The sequence below is a fragment of the Lampetra fluviatilis genome, unplaced genomic scaffold, assembly GCF_964198595.1.
Source record: "Lampetra fluviatilis unplaced genomic scaffold, kcLamFluv1.1 SCAFFOLD_868, whole genome shotgun sequence".
In the NCBI taxonomy this organism is placed as follows: Eukaryota; Metazoa; Chordata; class Hyperoartia; order Petromyzontiformes; family Petromyzontidae; genus Lampetra; species Lampetra fluviatilis.
Window position 1 is genome coordinate 22,885 of NW_027621813.1, and position 19,371 is coordinate 42,255.

At 48.7% G+C, this 19,371-nt stretch overlaps 1 protein-coding gene across 1 annotated transcript in view; it reads right to left on the reverse strand.

Annotated features, from left to right (window-relative positions):
• Window positions 1-18,258, reverse strand: part of LOC144955728 (bifunctional heparan sulfate N-deacetylase/N-sulfotransferase 2-like) — a 34,167-nt gene extending 15,909 nt beyond the window's left edge. Inside the window, exons 1-4 of the mRNA XM_078885870.1 lie at window positions 18,102-18,258; window positions 12,975-13,160; window positions 8,196-8,324; window positions 170-352 (exon numbers count right to left, since the gene is read on the reverse strand). Coding sequence (XP_078741996.1) covers window positions 170-352; window positions 8,196-8,324; window positions 12,975-13,160; window positions 18,102-18,185 — 582 coding nt within the window. The 5' untranslated portion in view covers window positions 18,186-18,258. The remainder of the gene's footprint in view (window positions 1-169; window positions 353-8,195; window positions 8,325-12,974; window positions 13,161-18,101) is intronic.
• Window positions 18,259-19,371: the final 1,113 nt, after the last annotated feature.

Consider the following 19,371-nt stretch of genomic DNA (forward strand, 5'->3'; position numbering starts at 1 on the left):
TCACTGACTCACCTGCCACACTGGGTGAGTGTCCTGGGCGTACAGGGAGAAGTAGGTCTCTGCCATGAGGGGTGGAGTGAGTGAGTGACTGAGTGAGTGGCTGAGTGTCTGAGTGACTGACTGACTAACTAACTGACTGAGTGACTCACTGACTCACTCACTGACTCACCTGCCACACTGGGTGAGTGTCCTGGGGGTACAGGGAGAAGTAGGTGTCTGCCATGAGGGGTGGAGTGAGTGTTGACAGCTGCAGGTTCGTGTAGCAGCTCAGGAAAGAGAGCAGGCTCTCGAAGGTGTACAGGCCCAGACGGTCGTTGCCGTAGTTGGAGAGGTGAGTCATGAAGATGTTCACCTGGTGAGGCAGTCACTCAGTCAGTTAGTCAGTCAGTCAGTTAGTCAGTCAGTTAGTTAGTCAGTCACTCACTCAGTCACACAGTCAGTCACTCACTCAGTCAGTCACTCACTCAGTCACTCACTCAGTTGGAGAGGTGAGTCATGAAGATGTTCACCTGGTGAGGCAGTCACTCACTCAGTCAGTCAGTCAGTTAGTCAGTCAGTCACTCACTCAGCCACTCAGTTGGAGAGGTGAGTCATTAAGATGTTCACCTGGTGAGGCAGTCAGTCAGTCAGTTAGTCAGTCAGTTAGTCAGTCACTCAGTCAGTCAGTCAGTTACTCAGTCAGTCAGTCACTCAGTCACTCAGTCAGTTACTCAGTCAGTCACTCAGTCAGTCAGTCACTCAGTCACTCACTCAGTCAGTCTCACTCAGTCAGTCACTCAGTCAGTCACTCAGTCAGTCACTCACTGACTCAGTCAGTCTCAGTCAGTCACTCAGTCAGTCATTCAGTCACTCAGTCAGTCACTCAGTCAGTCAGTTAGTCAGTCAGTCACTCAGTCACTCAGTCAGTCAGTCACTCAGTCAGTGACTCAGTCAGTCAGTGAGTCACTCAGTCAGTTAGTCACTCAGTCAGTCACTCAGTCACTCACTCACTCACTCAGTCACTGAGTCACTGAGTCAGTCATTCAGTCAGTCACTCACTCACTCAGTCAGTCACTCAGTCACTCAGTCATTCACTCACTCAGCCACTCACTCACCCACTCAGCCAGTCACTCACACACTCAGCCAGTCACTCAGCCACTCACTCACTCAGTCAGTCAGTCAGTCACTCAGTCAGTCACTCACTCAGTCACTCAGTTGGAAAGGTGAGTCATGAAGATGTTCACCTGGTGAGGAGGGGCAGTCAGTCAGTCACTCAGTCAGTCACTTAGTCACTTAGTCAGTCAGTCACTCAGTAAGTCAGTCAGGCAGTTAGTCAGTCACTCAGTCAGTCAGTCACTCACTCACTCAGCCACTCACCCACTCACTTACTCACCCACAGCACTAGTTAACTAGTTAGTGTGCTAGTTAGTGTGCTAGTTAGTGTGCTAGTTAGTGTGCTAGTTAGTGTACTAGTTAGTGTGCTAGTTAGTGTGCTAGTTAACTAGTTAGTGTGCTAGTTAGTGTGCTAGTTAACTAGTTAGTGTGCTAGTTAGCTAGTTAGTGTGCTAGTTAGTGTGCTAGTTAACTAGTTAGTGTGCTAGTTAGCTAGTTAGTGTGCTAGTTAACTAGTTAGTGTGCTAGTTAACTAGTTAGTGTACTAGTTAACTAGTTAGTGTGCTAGTTAACTAGTTAGTGTACTAGTTAGTGTGCTAGTTAACTAGTTAGTGTGCTAGTTAACTAGTTAGTGTGCTAGTTAGCTAGTTAGTGTACTAGTTAACTAGTTAGTGTACTAGTTAACTAGTTAGTGTGCTAGTTAACTAGTTAGTGTGCTAGTTAACTAGTTAGTGTACTAGTTAGTGTGCTAGTTAACTAGTTAGTGTGCTAGTTAGCTAGTTAGTGTACTAGTTAGTGTACTAATTAATTAGTTAGTGTGCTAGTTAGTGTGCTAGTTAGTGTGCTAGTTAGTGTACTAGTTAGCTAGTTAGTGTGCTAGTTAGTGTGCTAGTTAACTAGTTAGTGTGCTAGTTAGCTAGTTAGTGTGCTAGTTAACTAGTTAGTGTGCTAGTTAACTAGTTAGTGTACTAGTTAACTAGTTAGTGTGCTAGTTAACTAGTTAGTGTACTAGTTAGTGTGCTAGTTAACTAGTTAGTGTGCTAGTTAACTAGTTAGTGTGCTAGTTAGCTAGTTAGTGTACTAGTTAACTAGTTAGTGTGCTAGTTAACTAGTTAGTGTGCTAGTTAACTAGTTAGTGTGCTAGTTAACTAGTTAGTGTACTAGTTAGTGTGCTAGTTAGCTAGTTAGTGTACTAGTTAACTAGTTAGTGTACTAGTTAACTAGTTAGTGTGCTAGTTAACTAGTTAGTGTGCTAGTTAACTAGTTGGTGTGCTAGTTAGTGTACTAGTTAGTGTGCTAGTTAGTGTGCTAGTTAGTGTACTAGTTAACTAGTTAGTGTGCTAGTTAACTAGTTAGTGTGCTAGTTAACTAGTTAGTGTGCAGTTAGTGTACTAGTTAGCTAGTTAGTGTGCTAGTTAACTAGTTAGTGTGCTAGTTAGCTAGTTAGTGTACTAGTTAGCTAGTTAGTGTGCTAGTTAACTAGTTAGTGTGCTAGTTAGCTAGTTAGTGTGCTAGTTAACTAGTTAGTGTACTAGTTAGCTAGTTAGTGTGCTAGTTAACTAGTTAGTGTGCTAGTTAGCTAGTTAGTGTGCTAGTTAACTAGTTAGTGTGCTAGTTAACTAGTTAGTGTGCTAGTTAACTAGTTAGTGTGCTAGTTAACTAGTTAGTGTGCTAGTTAACTAGTTAGTGTGCTAGTTAACTAGTTAGTGTGCTAGTTAACTAGTTAGTGTGCTAGTTAACTAGTTAGTGTGCTAGTTAACTAGTTAGTGTGCTAGTTAACTAGTTAGTGTGCTAGTTAACTAGTTAGTGTGCTAGTTAGCTAGTTAGTGTGCTAGTTAACTAGTTAGTGTACTAGTTAGTGTACTAGTTAACTAGTTAGTGTGCTAGTTAGTGTACTAGTTAACTAGTTAGTGTACTAGTTAACTAGTTAGTGTACTAGTTAACTAGTTAGTGTGCTAGTTAGTGTACTAGTTAACTAGTTAGTGTACTAGTTAACTAGTTAGTGTACTAGTTAGCTAGTTAGTGTGCTAGTTAGTGTACTAGTTAACTAGTTAGTGTACTAGTTAACTAGTTAGTGTACTAGTTAACTAGTTAGTGTGCTAGTTAGTGTACTAGTTAGTGTACTAGTTAGTGTACTAGTTAGTGTACTAGTTAACTAGTTAGTGTACTAGTTAGTGTACTAGTTAACTAGTTAGTGTACTAGTTAACTAGTTAGTGTGCTAGTTAGTGTACTAGTTAGTGTACTAGTTAACTAGTTAGTGTGCTAGTTAGTGTACTAGTTAGTGTACTAGTTAGTGTACTAGTTAACTAGTTAGTGTGCTAGTTAGTGTACTAGTTAGTGTACTAGTTAGTGTACTAGTTAGTGTACTAGTTAGTGTGCTAGTTAGTGTGCTAGTTAACTAGTTAGTGTGCTAGTTAGTGTGCTAGTTAGTGTACTAGTTAACTAGTTAGTGTGCTAGTTAGTGTGCTAGTTAACTAGTTAGTGTGCTAGTTAGTGTACTAGTTAGTGTACTAGTTAGTGTACTAGTTAGTGTACTAGTTAACTAGTTAGTGTGCTAGTTAGTGTGCTAGTTAACTAGTTAGTGTGCTAGTTAGTGTGCTAGTTAGTGTACTAGTTAACTAGTTAGTGTACTAGTTAGTGTACTAGTTAGTGTACTAGTTAGTGTGCTAGTTAGTGTGCTAGTTAGCTAGTTAGTGTGCTAGTTAACTAGTTAGTGTACTAGTTAACTAGTTAGTGTGCTAGTTAGTGTGCTAGTTAACTAGTTAGTGTGCTAGTTAGTGTGCTAGTTAGCTAGTTAGTGTACTAGTTAACTAGTTAGTGTACTAGTTAACTAGTTAGTGTGCTAGTTAGTGTGCTAGTTAACTAGTTAGTGTGCTAGTTAGTGTGCTAGTTAACTAGTTAGTGTGCTAGTTAGTGTACTAGTTAACTAGTTAGTGTACTAGTTAGTGTACTAGTTAGTGTGCTAGTTAACTAGTTAGTGTACTAGTTAGTGTACTAGTTAGTGTGCTAGTTAACTAGTTAGTGTGCTAGTTAGTGTACTAGTTAGCTAGTTAGTGTGCTAGTTAGTGTGCTAGTTAGTGTGCTAGTTAGTGTGCTAGTTAGTGTACTAGTTAACTAGTTAGTGTGCTAGTTAACTAGTTAGTGTACTAGTTAGTGTACTAGTTAACTAGTTAGTGTGCTAGTTAACTAGTTAGTGTGCTAGTTAGTGTACTAGTTAACTAGTTAGTGTGCTAGTTAGTGTACTAGTTAGTGTGCTAGTTAACTAGTTAGTGTGCTAGTTAGTGTACTAGTTAGCTAGTTAGTGTGCTAGTTAGTGTGCTAGTTAGTGTGCTAGTTAGTGTGCTAGTTAGTGTACTAGTTAACTAGTTAGTGTGCTAGTTAGTGTACTAGTTAGTGTACTAGTTAACTAGTTAGTGTGCTAGTTAGTGTACTAGTTAGTGTACTAGTTAGTGTGCTAGTTAACTAGTTAGTGTGCTAGTTAACTAGTTAGTGTACTAGTTAGTGTGCTAGTTAACTAGTTAGTGTACTAGTTAACTAGTTAGTGTGCTAGTTAGTGTGCTAGTTAGTGTGCTAGTTAACTAGTTAGTGTGCTAGTTAACTAGTTAGTGTACTAGTTAGTGTACTAGTTAACTAGTTAGTGTACTAGTTAGTGTGCTAGTTAGCTAGTTAGTGTGCTAGTTAGCTAGTTAGTGTGCTAGTTAACTAGTTAGTGTGCTAGTTAGTGTACTAGTTAGTGTGCTAGTTAACTAGTTAGTGTGCTAGTTAGTGTGCTAGTTAGTGTACTAGTTAGTGTGCTAGTTAACTAGTTAGTGTGCTAGTTAGTGTGCTAGTTAGTGTGCTAGTTAACTAGTTAGTGTGCTAGTTAGTGTGCTAGTTAGTGTACTAGTTAGTGTGCTAGTTAACTAGTTAGTGTGCTAGTTAGTGTGCTAGTTAGTGTACTAGTTAGTGTACTAGTTAGTGTGCTAGTTAACTAGTTAGTGTGCTAGTTAACTAGTTAGTGTACTAGTTAGTGTGCTAGTTAGTGTGCTAGTTAGTGTACTAGTTAACTAGTTAGTGTACTAGTTAGTGTGCTAGTTAGTGTACTAGTTAACTAGTTAGTGTGCTAGTTAGTGTGCTAGTTAACTAGTTAGTGTGCTAGTTAACTAGCTAGTGTGCTAGTTAGTGTACTAGTTAGTGTGCTAGTTAGTGTGCTAGTTAGTGTGCTAGTTAGTGTGCTAGTTAGTGTACTAGTTAGTGTGCTAGTTAACTAGTTAGTGTGCTAGTTAACTAGTTAGTGTACTAGTTAGTGTGCTAGTTAACTAGTTAGTGTGCTAGTTAACTAGTTAGTGTACTAGTTAGTGTACTAGTTAGTGTGCTAGTTAACTAGTTAGTGTACTAGTTAACTAGTTAGTGTACTAGTTAGTGTACTAGTTAGTGTACTAGTTAACTAGTTAGTGTACTAGTTAGTGTGCTAGTTAGTGTACTAGTTAACTAGTTAGTGTGCTAGTTAGTGTGCTAGTTAGCTAGTTAGTGTGCTAGTTAGCTAGTTAGTGTGCTAGTTAACTAGTTAGTGTGCTAGTTAGTGTGCTAGTTAGTGTACTAGTTAGTGTGCTAGTTAACTAGTTAGTGTGCTAGTTAGTGTGCTAGTTAGTGTGCTAGTTAACTAGTTAGTGTGCTAGTTAGTGTGCTAGTTAGTGTACTAGTTAGTGTGCTAGTTAACTAGTTAGTGTGCTAGTTAGTGTGCTAGTTAGTGTACTAGTTAGTGTACTAGTTAGTGTGCTAGTTAACTAGTTAGTGTGCTAGTTAACTAGTTAGTGTGGTAGTTAGCTAGTTAGTGTACTAGTTAGTGTGCTAGTTAGTGTACTAGTTAGTGTGCTAGTTAACTAGTTAGTGTACTAGTTAGTGTGCTAGTTAGTGTACTAGTTAGTGTGCTAGCTAGTGTACTAGTTAGTGTGCTAGTTAACTAGTTAGTGTACTAGTTAGTGTGCTAGTTAGTGTACTAGTTAGTGTGCTAGTTAGCTAGTTAGTGTACTAGTTAGTGTGCTAGTTAGTGTACTAGTTAGTGTGCTAGTTAGTGTACTAGTTAACTAGTTAGTGTGCTAGTTAGTGTGCTAGTTAGTGTGCTAGTTAGTGTACTAGTTAGTGTACTAGTTAGTGTACTAGTTAGTGTGCTAGTTAACTAGTTAGTGTACTAGTTAGTGTGCTAGTTAGTGTACTAGTTAGTGTGCTAGTTAGTGTACTAGTTAACTAGTTAGTGTGCTAGTTAGTGTGCTAGTTAGTGTACTAGTTAACTAGTTAGTGTGCTAGTTAGTGTACTAGTTAGTGTGCTAGTTAACTAGTTAGTGTACTAGTTAACTAGTTAGTGTGCTAGTTAGTGTGCTAGTTAGTGTGCTAGTTAGTGTGCTAGTTAGTGTGCTAGTTAGTGTGCTAGTTAACTAGTTAGTGTGCTAGTTAGTGTGCTAGTTAGTGTACTAGTTAACTAGTTAGTGTGCTAGTTAGCTAGTTAGTGTGCTAGTTAGTGTGCTAGTTAGCTAGTTAGTGTGCTAGTTAGTGTGCTAGTTAGTGTGCTAGTTAGTGTACTAGTTAGTGTACTAGTTAACTAGTTAGTGTACTAGTTAGTGTACTAGTTAGTGTGCTAGTTAGTGTGCTAGTTAGTGTGCTAGTTAACTAGTTAGTGTACTAGTTAGTGTACTAGTTAGTGTGCTAGTTAGTGTGCTAGTTAGTGTACTAGTTAACTAGTTAGTGTGCTAGTTAGTGTGCTAGTTAGTGTACTAGTTAACTAGTTAGTGTGCTAGTTAGTGTGCTAGTTAGTGTGCTAGTTAGTGTGCTAGTTAGTGTACTAGTTAGTGTGCTAGTTAGTGTACTAGTTAGTGTACTAGTTAGTGTGCTAGTTAGTGTACTAGTTAACTAGTTAGTGTGCTAGTTAGTGTACTAGTTAGTGTGCTAGTTAGTGTGCTAGTTAGTGTACTAGTTAGTGTGCTAGTTAGTGTACTAGTTAGTGTACTAGTGTGCTAGTTAGTGTACTAGTTAGTGTACTAGTTAGTGTACTAGTTAGTGTGCTAGTTAGTGTACTAGTTAGTGTGCTAGTTAGTGTGCTAGTTAGTGTACTAGTTAACTAGTTAGTGTGCTAGTTAGTGTGCTAGTTAGTGTGCTAGTTAGTGTGCTAGTTAGTGTACTAGTTAACTAGTTAGTGTGCTAGTTAGTGTGCTAGTTAGTGTACTAGTTAACTAGTTAGTGTGCTAGTTAGTGTGCTAGTTAGTGTACTAGTTAGTGTGCTAGTTAGTGTACTAGTTAACTAGTTAGTGTGCTAGTTAGTGTGCTAGTTAGTGTGCTAGTTAGTGTGCTAGTTAGTGTACTAGTTAACTAGTTAGTGTGCTAGTTAGTGTGCTAGTTAGTGTGCTAGTTAGCTAGTTGGTGTGCTAGTTAGCTAGTTGGTGTGCTAGTTAGTGTACTAGTTAACTAGTTAGTGTGCTAGTTAGTGTGCTAGTTAGTGTACTAGTTAGCTAGTTAGTGTGCTAGTTAACTAGTTAGTGTGCTAGTTAGCTAGTTGGTGTGCTAGTTAGCTAGTTGGTGTGCTAGTTAACTAGTTAGTGTGCTAGTTAGTGTGCTAGTTAGTGTACTAGTTAACTAGTTAGTGTGCTAGTTAACTAGTTAGTGTGCTAGTTAGTGTGCTAGTTAGTGTACTAGTTAACTAGTTAGTGTGCTAGTTAACTAGTTAGTGTGCTAGTTAGCTAGTTGGTGTGCTAGTTAGCTAGTTGGTGTGCTAGTTAGTGTACTAGTTAACTAGTTAGTGTGCTAGTTAACTAGTTAGTGTGCTAGTTAGTGTGCTAGTTAGTGTACTAGTTAACTAGTTAGTGTACTAGTTAACTAGTTAGTGTGCTAGTTAGTGTGCTAGTTAGTGTGCTAGTTAGCTAGTTAGTGTGCTAGTTAACTAGTTAGTGTGCTAGTTAGTGTGCTAGTTAACTAGTTAGTGTGCTAGTTAGCTAGTTAGTGTGCTAGTTAGCTAGTTAGTGTGCTAGTTAGCTAGTTAGTGTGCTAGTTAGTGTGCTAGTTAGCTAGTTGGTGTGCTAGTTAGCTAGTTGGTGTGCTAGTTAGCTAGTTGGTGTGCTAGTTAGCGACTGACGGGGGTGAGCAGTATTGTGGTGAAGAGCTCCCCGCCGTGGATGCTGCGTTCCAACTCGATGGGCCCTCCGGGAAAGTCGGCGTAGCGAATGGTGTGAGTGAAGAGACCACACGTCTGTCTGGGTAGCACCTAGATAGACACACAGACACACACAGAGACACACACAGAGACACACACACAGAGACACACACATACACAGAGTGAATGGTGTGAGTGAAGAGACCACACGTCTGTCTGGGTAGCACCTAGATAGACACACAGACACACACAGAGACACACACAGAGACACACACACAGAGACACACACATACACAGAGTGAATGGTGTGAGTGAAGAGACCACACGTCTGTCTGGGTAGCACCTAGATAGACACACAGACACACACAGAGACACACACAGAGACACACACACAGAGACACACACATACACAGAGTGAATGGTGTGAGTGAAGAGACCACACATCTGTCTGGGTAGCACCTAGATAGACACACAGACACACACAGAGACACACACAGAGACACACACACAGAGACACACACATACACAGAGTGAATGGTGTGAGTGAAGAGACCACACGTCTGTCTGGGTAGCACCTAGATAGACACACAGACACACACAGAGACACACACAGAGACACACACACAGAGACACACACATACACAGAGTGAATGGTGTGAGTGAAGAGACCACACGTCTGTCTGGGTAGCACCTAGATAGACACACAGACACACACAGAGACACACACAGAGACACACACACAGAGACACACAGAGACACACACAGAGTGAATGGTGTGAGTGAAGAGACCACACGTCTGTCTGGGTAGCACCTAGATAGACACACACACAGAGACACACACAGAGACACACACAGAGACACACACAGAGACACACACAGAGACACACACAGAGACACACACAGAGCGAATGGTGTGAGTGAAGAGACCACACGTCTGTCTGGGTAGCACCTAGATAGACACACACACAGAGACACACACAGAGACACACACAGAGACACACACAGAGACACACACAGAGACACACACAGAGACACACACACAGAGACACACACATACACAGAGTGAATGGTGTGAGTGAAGAGACCACACGTCTGTCTGGGTAGCACCTAGATAGACACACAGACACACACACACACACACAGAGACACACACAGAGACACACACACAGACACACACAGAGACACAGAGACACACACAGAGCGAATGGTGTGAGTGAAGAGACCACACGTCTGTCTGGGTAGCACCTAGATAGACACACACACAGAGACACACACAGAGACACACAGAGACACACACAGAGACACACACAGAGACACACACAGAGACACACACAGAGAGACACACACAGAGCGAATGGTGTGAGTGAAGAGACCACACGTCTGTCTGGGTAGCACCTAGATAGACACACAGACACACACACACACACACAGAGACACACACAGAGACACACACACAGACACACACAGAGACACAGAGACACACACAGAGCGAATGGTGTGAGTGAAGAGACCACACGTCTGTCTGGGTAGCACCTAGATAGACACACACACAGAGACACACACAGAGACACACACACAGAGACACAGAGACACACACAGATAGACACACACAGAGACACACACACACACAGAGACACACACAGAGACACACACATACACAGAGTGAATGGTGTGAGTGAAGAGACCACACGTCTGTCTGGGTAGCACCTAGATAGACACACACACAGAGACACACACAGAGACACACACAGAGACACACACAGAGACACACACACAGAGACACACACAGAGACACACACAGAGACAGAGACACACACAGAGCGAATGGTGTGAGTGAAGAGACCACACGTCTGTCTGGGTAGCACCTAGATAGACACACAGACACACACAGAGACACACACAGAGACACACACAGAGACACACACAGAGACACACACAGATAGACACACACAGAGACACACACAGAGCGAATGGTGTGAGTGAAGAGACCACACGTCTGTCTGGGTAGCACCTGTAGAGACACACACACAGAGACACACACAGAGACACACACAGAGACACACACACAGACACACACAGAGACACACACAGAGACACACACACAGACACACACAGAGACACACACAGAGACACACACAGAGACACACACACAAACACACACACAGAGACACACACAGAGACACACACACAGAGACACAGAGACACACACAGATAGACACACACAGAGACACACACAGAGACACACACAGAGAGACACACAGAGACACACACAGAGCGAATGGTGTGAGTGAAGAGACCACACGTCTGTCTGGGTAGTACCTAGATAGACACACAGACACACACAGAGACACACACACAGAGACACACACAGAGACACACACAGAGACACACACAGAGACACACACAGAGAGACACACACAGAGCGAATGGTGTGAGTGAAGAGACCACACGTCTGTCTGGGTAGCACCTAGATAGACACACACACAGAGACACACACAGAGACACACACAGAGACACACACAGAGACACACACAGAGACACACACAGAGACACACACAGAGACACACACAGAGACAGAGACACACACAGACACACACATACACAGAGTGAATGGTGTGAGTGAAGAGACCACACGTCTGTCTGGGTAGCACCTAGATAGACACACACACAGAGACACACACAGAGACACACACACAGAGACACAGAGACACACACAGATAGACACACACAGAGACACACACACACACACAGAGACACACACACAGAGACACACACATACACAGAGTGAATGGTGTGAGTGAAGAGACCACACGTCTGTCTGGGTAGCACCTAGATAGACACACACACAGAGACACACACAGAGACACAGAGACACACACAGATAGACACACACAGAGACACACACACACACACACACAGACACACACAGAGACACACACATACACAGAGCGAATGGTGTGAGTGAAGAGACCACACGTCTGTCTGGGTAGCACCTAGATAGACACACAGACACACACAGAGACACACACAGAGAGACACAGAGACACACACAGAGTGAATGGTGTGAGTGAAGAGACCACACGTCTGTCCGGGTAGCACCTAGATAGACACACACAGAGACACACACAGAGACACACACACAGAGACACACACAGAGACACAGAGACACACAGAGTGAATGGTGTGAGTGAAGAGACCACAGGTTTGTCTGGGTAGCACCTACACAGAGACACACACAGAGACACAGAGACACACACAGACACACAGAGACACACACAGAGACACACACACAGAGACACACACACAGAGACACAGAGACACACACAGAGACACAGAGAGACACAGAGAGACACAGAGCGAATGGAGTGAGTGAATAGACCACAGGTTTGTCTGGGTAGCACCTGTAGAGACACACACACAGACACAGACAGACTGAGTGAGTGGCTGAGTGAGTGAGTGGCTGAGTGAGTGAGTGTCTGAGTGAGTGAGTGGGTGAGTGGCTGAGTGAGTGAGTGGCTGAGTGGCTGAGTGACTGAGTGCGTGAGTGTCTGAGTGAGTGAGTGTCTGAGTGAGTGAGTGGCTGAGTGAGTGGGTGAGTGGCTGAGTGAGTGAGTGGCTGAGTGGCTGAGTGACTGAGTGCGTGAGTGTCTGAGTGAGTGAGTGTCTGAGTGAGTGAGTGGCTGAGTGAGTGGGTGAGTGGCTGAGTGAGTGAGTGGCTGAGTGGCTGAGTGACTGAGTGCGTGAGTGTCTGAGTGAGTGAGTGTCTGAGTGAGTGAGTGGCTGAGTGAGTGGGTGAGTGACTGAGTGAGTGAGTGGCTGAGTGGCTGAGTGACTGAGTGCGTGAGTGGCTGAGTGAGTGAGTGTCTGAGTGAGTGAGTGAGTGGCTGAGTGAGTGGGTGAGTGGCTGAGTGAGTGAGTGGCTGAGTGGCTGAGTGACTGAGTGCGTGAGTGTCTGAGTGAGTGAGTGTCTGAGTGAGTGAGTGAGTGGCTGAGTGAGTGGGTGAGTGACTGAGTGAGTGAGTGGCTGAGTGGCTGAGTGACTGAGTGCGTGAGTGTCTGAGTGAGTGAGTGTCTGAGTGAGTGAGTGGCTGAGTGAGTGGGTGAGTGGCTGAGTGAGTGAGTGGCTGAGTGGCTGAGTGACTGAGTGCGTGAGTGGCTGAGTGAGTGAGTGTCTGAGTGAGTGAGTGAGTGGCTGAGTGAGTGGGTGAGTGGCTGAGTGAGTGAGTGGCTGAGTGGCTGAGTGACTGAGTGCGTGAGTTGCTGAGTGAGTGAGTGGCTGAGTGAGTGAGTGATAGACTGAGTGAGTGAGTGAGTGGATGAGTGATTGAGTGAGTGAGTGGCTGAGTGAGTGAATGCCTGAGTGATTGATAGACTGAGTGAGTGAGTGGGTGAGTGAGTGGCTGAGTGAGTGAGTGATAGACTGAGTGAGTGACTGAGTGAGTGACTGAGTGAGTGAGTGTCTGAGTGAGTGAGTGACTGAGTGAGTAGCTAGCTGAGTGAGTGAGTGGCTGAGTGAGTGAGCGAGTGACTGAGTGAGTGTCTGAGTGAGTGACTGAGTGAGTGAGTGGCTGAGTGAGTGACTGAGTGAGTGACTGACTGAGTGAGTGACTAACTGAGTGAGTGAGTAACTGAGTGACTGAGTGAGTGAGTGACTGAGTGAGTGACTGAGTGAGTAGCTGAGTGAGTGAGTGACTGACTGAGTGACTGAGTGAGTGAGTGAGTGACTGACTGAGTGACTGACTGAGTGACTGAGTGACTCACCCTGACCCCGAGGTGAGTGAACCCGCGTCTGCCCCGAGCCGGCCTCAGGTGCGGATACTCCTCGGTGCTGGAGACGTCGACATTCCACACGTCGCGCCAGGCGCGGTACAGCGGGTCGTGTGTCGGGAACACACCGGAGTGGTGGGGAGAGACCGCGTAGCGATGTGTGACGGGAAGGTCATGAGCCTGTGGTGAGAGGGTGGGTGAGTGGGTGGGTGGGTGAGTGGGTGGGTGAGTGGGTGGGTGAGTGGGTGGGTGGGTGAGTGGGTGGGTGGGTGGGTGAGTGGGTGGGTGGGTGGGTGGGTGAGTGGGTGGGTGGGTGGGTGGGTGGGTGAGTGGGTGGGTGGGTGGGTGAGTGGGTTAGTGGGTGGGTGGGTGGGTGAGTGAGTGGGTGAGTGAGTGGGTGGGTGGGTGAGTGGGTGGGTGGGTGGGTGGGTGAGTGGGTGGGTGGGTGAGTGGGTGAGTGGGTGAGTGGGTGGGTGAGTGGGTGGGTGGGTGGGTGAGTGGGTGAGTGGGTGTGTGGGTGAGTGGGTGGGTGGGTGAGTGGGTGAGTGGGTGGGTGGGTGGGTGGGTGAGTGGGTGGGTGGGTGGGTGAGTGGGTGGGTGAGTGGGTGGGTGAGTGGGTGAGTGGGTGGGTGGGTGAGTGGGTGGGTGGGTGAGTGGGTGGGTGGGTGAGTGAGTGGGTGGGTGAGTGGGTGAGTGAGTGAGTGGTGGGGAGAGACCGCGTAGCGATGTGTGACGGGTAGGTCGTGAGCCTGTGGTGAGAGGGTGGGTGGGTGAGTGGGTGGGTGGGTGGGTGAGTGGGTGGGTGGGTGAGTGGGTGAGTGGGTGGGTGGGTGAGTGGGTGGGTGGGTGAGTGGGTGGGTGGGTGGGTGGGTGGGTGGGTGGGTGAGTGGGTGGGTGAGTGGGTGGGTGGGTGAGTGGGTGGGTGGGTGAGTGGGTGAGTGGGTGAGTGGGTGAGTGAATGGGTGGGTGAGTGGGTGGGTGAGTGAGTGGGTGGGTGGGTGGGTGAGTGGGTGGGTGAGTGAGTGGGTGGGTGAGTGAGTGAGTGGGTGGGTGAGTGGGTGGGTGAGTGAGTGGGTGGGTGGGTGGGTGAGTGGGTGGGTGAATGAGTGGGTGGGTGAGTGAGTGAGTGGGTGGGTGAGTGGGTGGGTGGTGAGGAGACACGGCGTAGCGATGTGTGACGGGAAGGTCATGAGCCTGGTGGTGAGTGAGGAGACACTCAGTCAGTCAGTCAGTCACTCACTCAGTCAGTCAGTCAGTTAGTCAGCCACTCAGTCAGTCAGTCACTCAGTCAGTCAGTCACTCAGTCACTCAGCTTCTCTCTCAGTGATTCAGAGACTCAGAGACTCAGTGAGTGAGAGGGTGGGTGGGTGAGTGGGTGGGTGGGTGGGTGAGTGGGTGAGTGGGTGGGTGGGTGAGTGGGTGGGTGGGTGGGTGAGTGGGTGGGTGGGTGAGTGGGTGGGTGGGTGGGTGGGTGGGTGGGTGAGTGGGTGGGTGGGTGAGTGGGTGGGTGGGTGGGTGGGTGAGTGGGTGGGTGGGTGGGTGAGTGGGTGAGTGGGTGGGTGAGTGGGTTAGTGGGTGGGTGAGTGGGTTAGTGGGTGGGTGGGTGGGTGGGTGAGTGGGTGGGTGGGTGGGTGAGTGGGTGGGTGGGTGAGTGAGTGGGTGGGTGAGTGGGTGGGTGTGTGGGTGGTGAGTGTGAGTGGTGAGTGGGTGGGTGGGTGAGTGGGTGGGTGGGTGGGTGGGTGAGTGGGTGAGTGGGTGAGTGGGTGAGTGAGTGGGTGGGTGGGTGAGTGGGTGGGTGGGTGGGTGGGTGAGTGAGTGAGTGGGTGGGTGGGTGAGTGAGTGGGTGGGGTGAGTGAGTGAGTGGGTGAGTGGGTGGGTGGGTGGGTGAGTGGGTGAGTGAGTGGGTGAGTGGGTGGGTGAGTGGGTGGGTGGGTGGGTGAGTGGGTGAGTGAGTGGGTGAGTGGGTGGGTGAGTGAGTGAGTGGGTGAGTGAGTGGGTGAGTGAGTGGGTGGGTGGGTGAGTGGGTGAGTGAGTGAGTGGGTGAGTGGGTTAGTGGGTGGGTGAGTGGGTGGGTGAGTGAGTGGGTGGGTGAGTGAGTGGGTGGGTGAGTGAGTGGGTGGGTGAGTGGGTGGGTGAGTGGGTGGGTGGGTGGGTGAGTGAGTGGGTGGGTGAGTGGGTGGGTGAGTGAGTGAGTGGGTGGGTAGGTGAGTGAGTGGGTGGGTGAGTGAGTGGGTGGGTGAGTGAGTGGGTGGGTGAGTGAGTGGGTGGGTGAGTGAGTGGGTGGGTGAGTGGGTGGGTGAGTGAGTGGGTGGGTGAGTGAGTGAGTGGGTGGGTGAGTGAGTGGGTGGTGAGGAGACACGGCGTAGCGATGTGTGACGGGAAGGTCATGAGCCTGGTGGTGAGTGAGGAGACACTCAGTCAGTCAGTCAGTTAGTCAGCCACTCAGTCAGTCAGTCACTCAGTCAGTCAGTCACTCAGTTAGTCAGTCGCTCAGTTAGTCAGCCACTCAGTCAGTCAGTCACTCAGTCAGTCAGTCACTCAGTCAGTCAGTCACTCAGTCAGTCAGTCACTCAGTTAGTCAGCCACTCAGTCAGTCAGTCAGTCACTCAGTCAGTCAGTCACTCAGTCAGTCACTCACTCAGTCACTCACTCAGTCACTCAGTCAGTCACTCAGCCACTCACTCAGTCACTCACTCACTCAGTCAGTCACTCACTCACTCAGTCAGTCACTCACTCACTCACTCAGTCACTCACTCAGTCACTCAGTCAGTCACTCAGCCACTCACTCAGTCACTCACTCACTCAGTCAGCCTCTCAATCAGTCACTCAATCAACCACCCACACAGTCACTCACTCAATCACTCACTCAGTCACTCACTCACTCAGCTACTCACTCAGCTACTCACTCAGTTACTCAGCTACTCACTCACTCAGTCACTCACCCACTCACTCAGTCACTCACCCACTCACTCAGCCACTCACTCACTCAGTCAGTCACTCACTCAGTGACTCACTCAATCACTCACTCACTCACTCACTCACTCAGACACTCACTCACTCATTCAGAGACCCACAGACTCAGTGAGCGAGCGAGCGACTGAGTGAGTGACTGGGTGAGTGAGTGAGTGACTGACTGGGTGAGTGAGTGACTGGCTGAGTGACTGACCAGGGCAAACTGCCTGTTCATCTGCATCTGCTGCACCAGCGCGCTGTGGTTGTGGTGCAGGTGGGGCTGGCTGTGGCTCCACTCACTCACTCAGTCACTCACTCACTCACTCAGTCACTCACTCAGTCACTCACTCACTCACTCACTCATTCACTCAGCCACTCAATCAGTCACTCAGTCACTCACTCACTCACTCAGTCACTCACTCAGTCACTCACTCAGTCACTCACTCACTCAGTCACTCACTCAGTCACTCAGTCACTCACCCAGCCACTCACTCACTCACTCATTCAAAGACCCCGAGACTCAATGAGTGAGTGAGCGAGCGAGCGACTGACTGAGCGAGCGAGCGACTGACTGAGTGACTGGGTGAGTGACTGGGTGAGTGAGCGACTGACCAGGGCAAACTGCCTGTTCATCTGCATCTACTGCACCAGCGCGCTGTGGTTGTGGTGCAGGTGGGGCTGGCTGTGGCTCCACTCAGTCACTCAGCTACTCACTCAGTCACTCAGCTACTCACTCAGTCACTCACTCATTCACTCAGCCACTCACTCACTCACCCAGCCACTCACTCACTCAGTCACTCACTCAGTCACTCAGTCACTCACTCACTCACTCACCCAGCCACTCACTCACTCATTCAAAGACCCCGAGACTCAATGAGTGAGCGAGTGACTGAGTGAGCGAGCGACTGACTGAGCGAGCGAGCGAGCGACTGAGTGACTGACTGGGTGAATGACTGGCTGAGTGACTGAGTGACTGACCAGGGCAAACTGCCTGTTCATCTGCATCTGCTGCACCAGCGCGCTGTGGTTGTGGTGCAGGTCGGGCTGGCTGTGGCTCCACTCACTCACTCACTCAGTCACTCAGCCACTCACTCACTCACTCAGTCAGTCACTCAGCCACTCACTCACTCAGCCACTCACTCACTCACTCACTCAGCCACTCACTCACTCACTCAGTCAGTCACTCAGCCACTCACTCACTCAGCCACTCACTCACTCACTCAGTCACTCACTCAGTCACTCACTCAGTCACTCAGTCACTCACCCAGTCACTCACTCACTCATTCAGAGACCCAGAGACTCAGCGAAGTGAGCGAGCGAGCGACTGACTGAGCGAGCGAGCGACTGAGTGACTGACTGACTGGGTGAGTGAGTGACTGACTTAGTGAGTGACTGAGCGACTGACCAGGGCAAACTGCCTGTTCATCTGCATCTGCTGCACCAGCGCGCTGTGGTTGTGGTGCAGGTGGGGCTGGCTGTGGCTCCACTCACTCACTCACTCAGTCAGTCACTCACTCACTCAGTCAGTCAGTCAGTCAGTCACTCACTCAGTCAGTCAGTCAGTCACTCACTCACTCAGTCAGTCACTCACTCACTCAGTCACTCACTCAGTCACTCAGTCACTCACTCACTCAGTCACTCACTCAGTCACTCACTCAGTCACTCACCCAGCCACTCACTCACTCATTCAAAGACCCCGAGACTCAATGAGTGAGTGAGCGAGCGAGCGACTGACTGAGCGAGCGAGCGACTGACTGAGTGACTGGGTGAGTGACTGGGTGAGTGAGCGACTGACCAGGGCAAACTGCCTGTTCATCTGCATCTACTGCACCAGCGCGCTGTGGTTGTGGTGCAGGTGGGGCTGGCTGTGGCTCCACTCAGTCACTCAGCTACTCACTCAGTCACTCAGCTACTCACTCAGTCACTCACTCATTCACTCAGCCACTCACTCACTCACTCACCCAGCCACTCACTCACTCAGTCACTCACTCAGTCACTCAGTCACTCACTCACTCACTCACCCAGCCACTCACTCACTCATTCAAAGACCCCGAGACTCAATGAGTGAGCGAGTGACTGAGTGAGCGAGCGAGCGAGCGACTGACTGAGCGAGCGAGCGACTGAGTGACTGACTGGGTGAATGACTGGCTGAGTGACTGAGCGACTGACCAGGGCAAACTGCCTGTTCATCTGCATCTGCTGCACCAGCGCGCTGTGGTTGTGGTGCAGGTGGGGCTGGCTGTGGCTCCACATGTGAGGGAACCACCAGAAGTTGTGACGTTCACGCAGCAACAAGTCGTCACCACGGTTCTCATCAGCAGTGCCTGGGGGGGGGGGGGGTGGGTGGGTGGGTGGGTGAGTGGGTGGGTGAGTGGGTGAGTGAGTGGGTGAGTGGGTGAGTGGGTGGGTGGGTGGGTGGGTGAGTGGGTGGGTGGGTGGGTGGGTGGGTGGGTGAGTGGGTGGGTGGGTGGGTGAGTGAGTGGGTGAGTGGGTGAGTGGGTGGGTGGGTGGGTGGGTGAGTGGGTGGGTGGGTGGGTGGGTGAGTGGGTGGGTGGGTGGGTGGGTGGGTGAGTGGGTGGGTGGGTGGGTGGGTGAGTGAGTGGGTGAGTGGGTGGGTGAGTGGGTGGGTGGGTGAGTGAGTGAGTGGGTGGGTGGGTGGGTGAGTGAGTGAGTGGGTGGGTGGGTGAGTGAGTGAGTGGGTGGGTGAGTGGGTGGGTGAGTGAGTGAGTGAGTGAGTGAGTGAGTGAGTGGGTGGGTGGGTGAGTGAGTGGGTGAGTGAGTGAGTGGCTGAGTGAGTGGTGAGTGTGAGTGGTGAGGGTGAGTGGTGAGGGTGAGTGGTGAGTGTGAGTGGTGAGGGTGAGTGGTGAGTGTGAGTGGTGAGTGAATGGTGAGGGTGAGTGGTGAGGGTGAGTGGTGAGTGTGAGTGGTGAGGGTGAGTGAGTGGTGAGTGAGTGAGTGGTGAGGGTGGTGAGGGTGAGTGGTGAGGGTGAGTGGTGAGTGAGTGGCTGAGTGAGTGGGTGGCTGAGTGAGCGAGTGGGTGAGTGAGTGGGTGGCTGAGTGAGTGAGTGAGTGACTGACTGAGCGAGTGGTGAGTGAGTGAGTGGTGAGTGTGAGTGGTGAGGGTGAGTGGTGAGTGAGTGAGTGGCTGAGTGAGTGGGTGGCTGAGTGAGCGAGTGGGTGAGTGAGTGGGTGGCTGAGTGAGTGAGTGACTGACTGAGTGAGTGAGTGAGTGGTGAGTGAGTGAGTGGTGAGTGAGTGGTGAGGGTGAGTGGTGAGGGTGAGTGGTGAGTGGTGAGTGTGAGTGGTGAGGGTGAGTGAGTGGTGAGGGTGAGTGGTGAGTGGTGAGGGTGAGTGGTGAGTGGTGAGTGTGAGTGGTGAGGGTGAGTGAGTGAGTGGTGAGTGAGTGAGTGGTGAGGGTGAGTGGTGAGTGTGAGTGGTG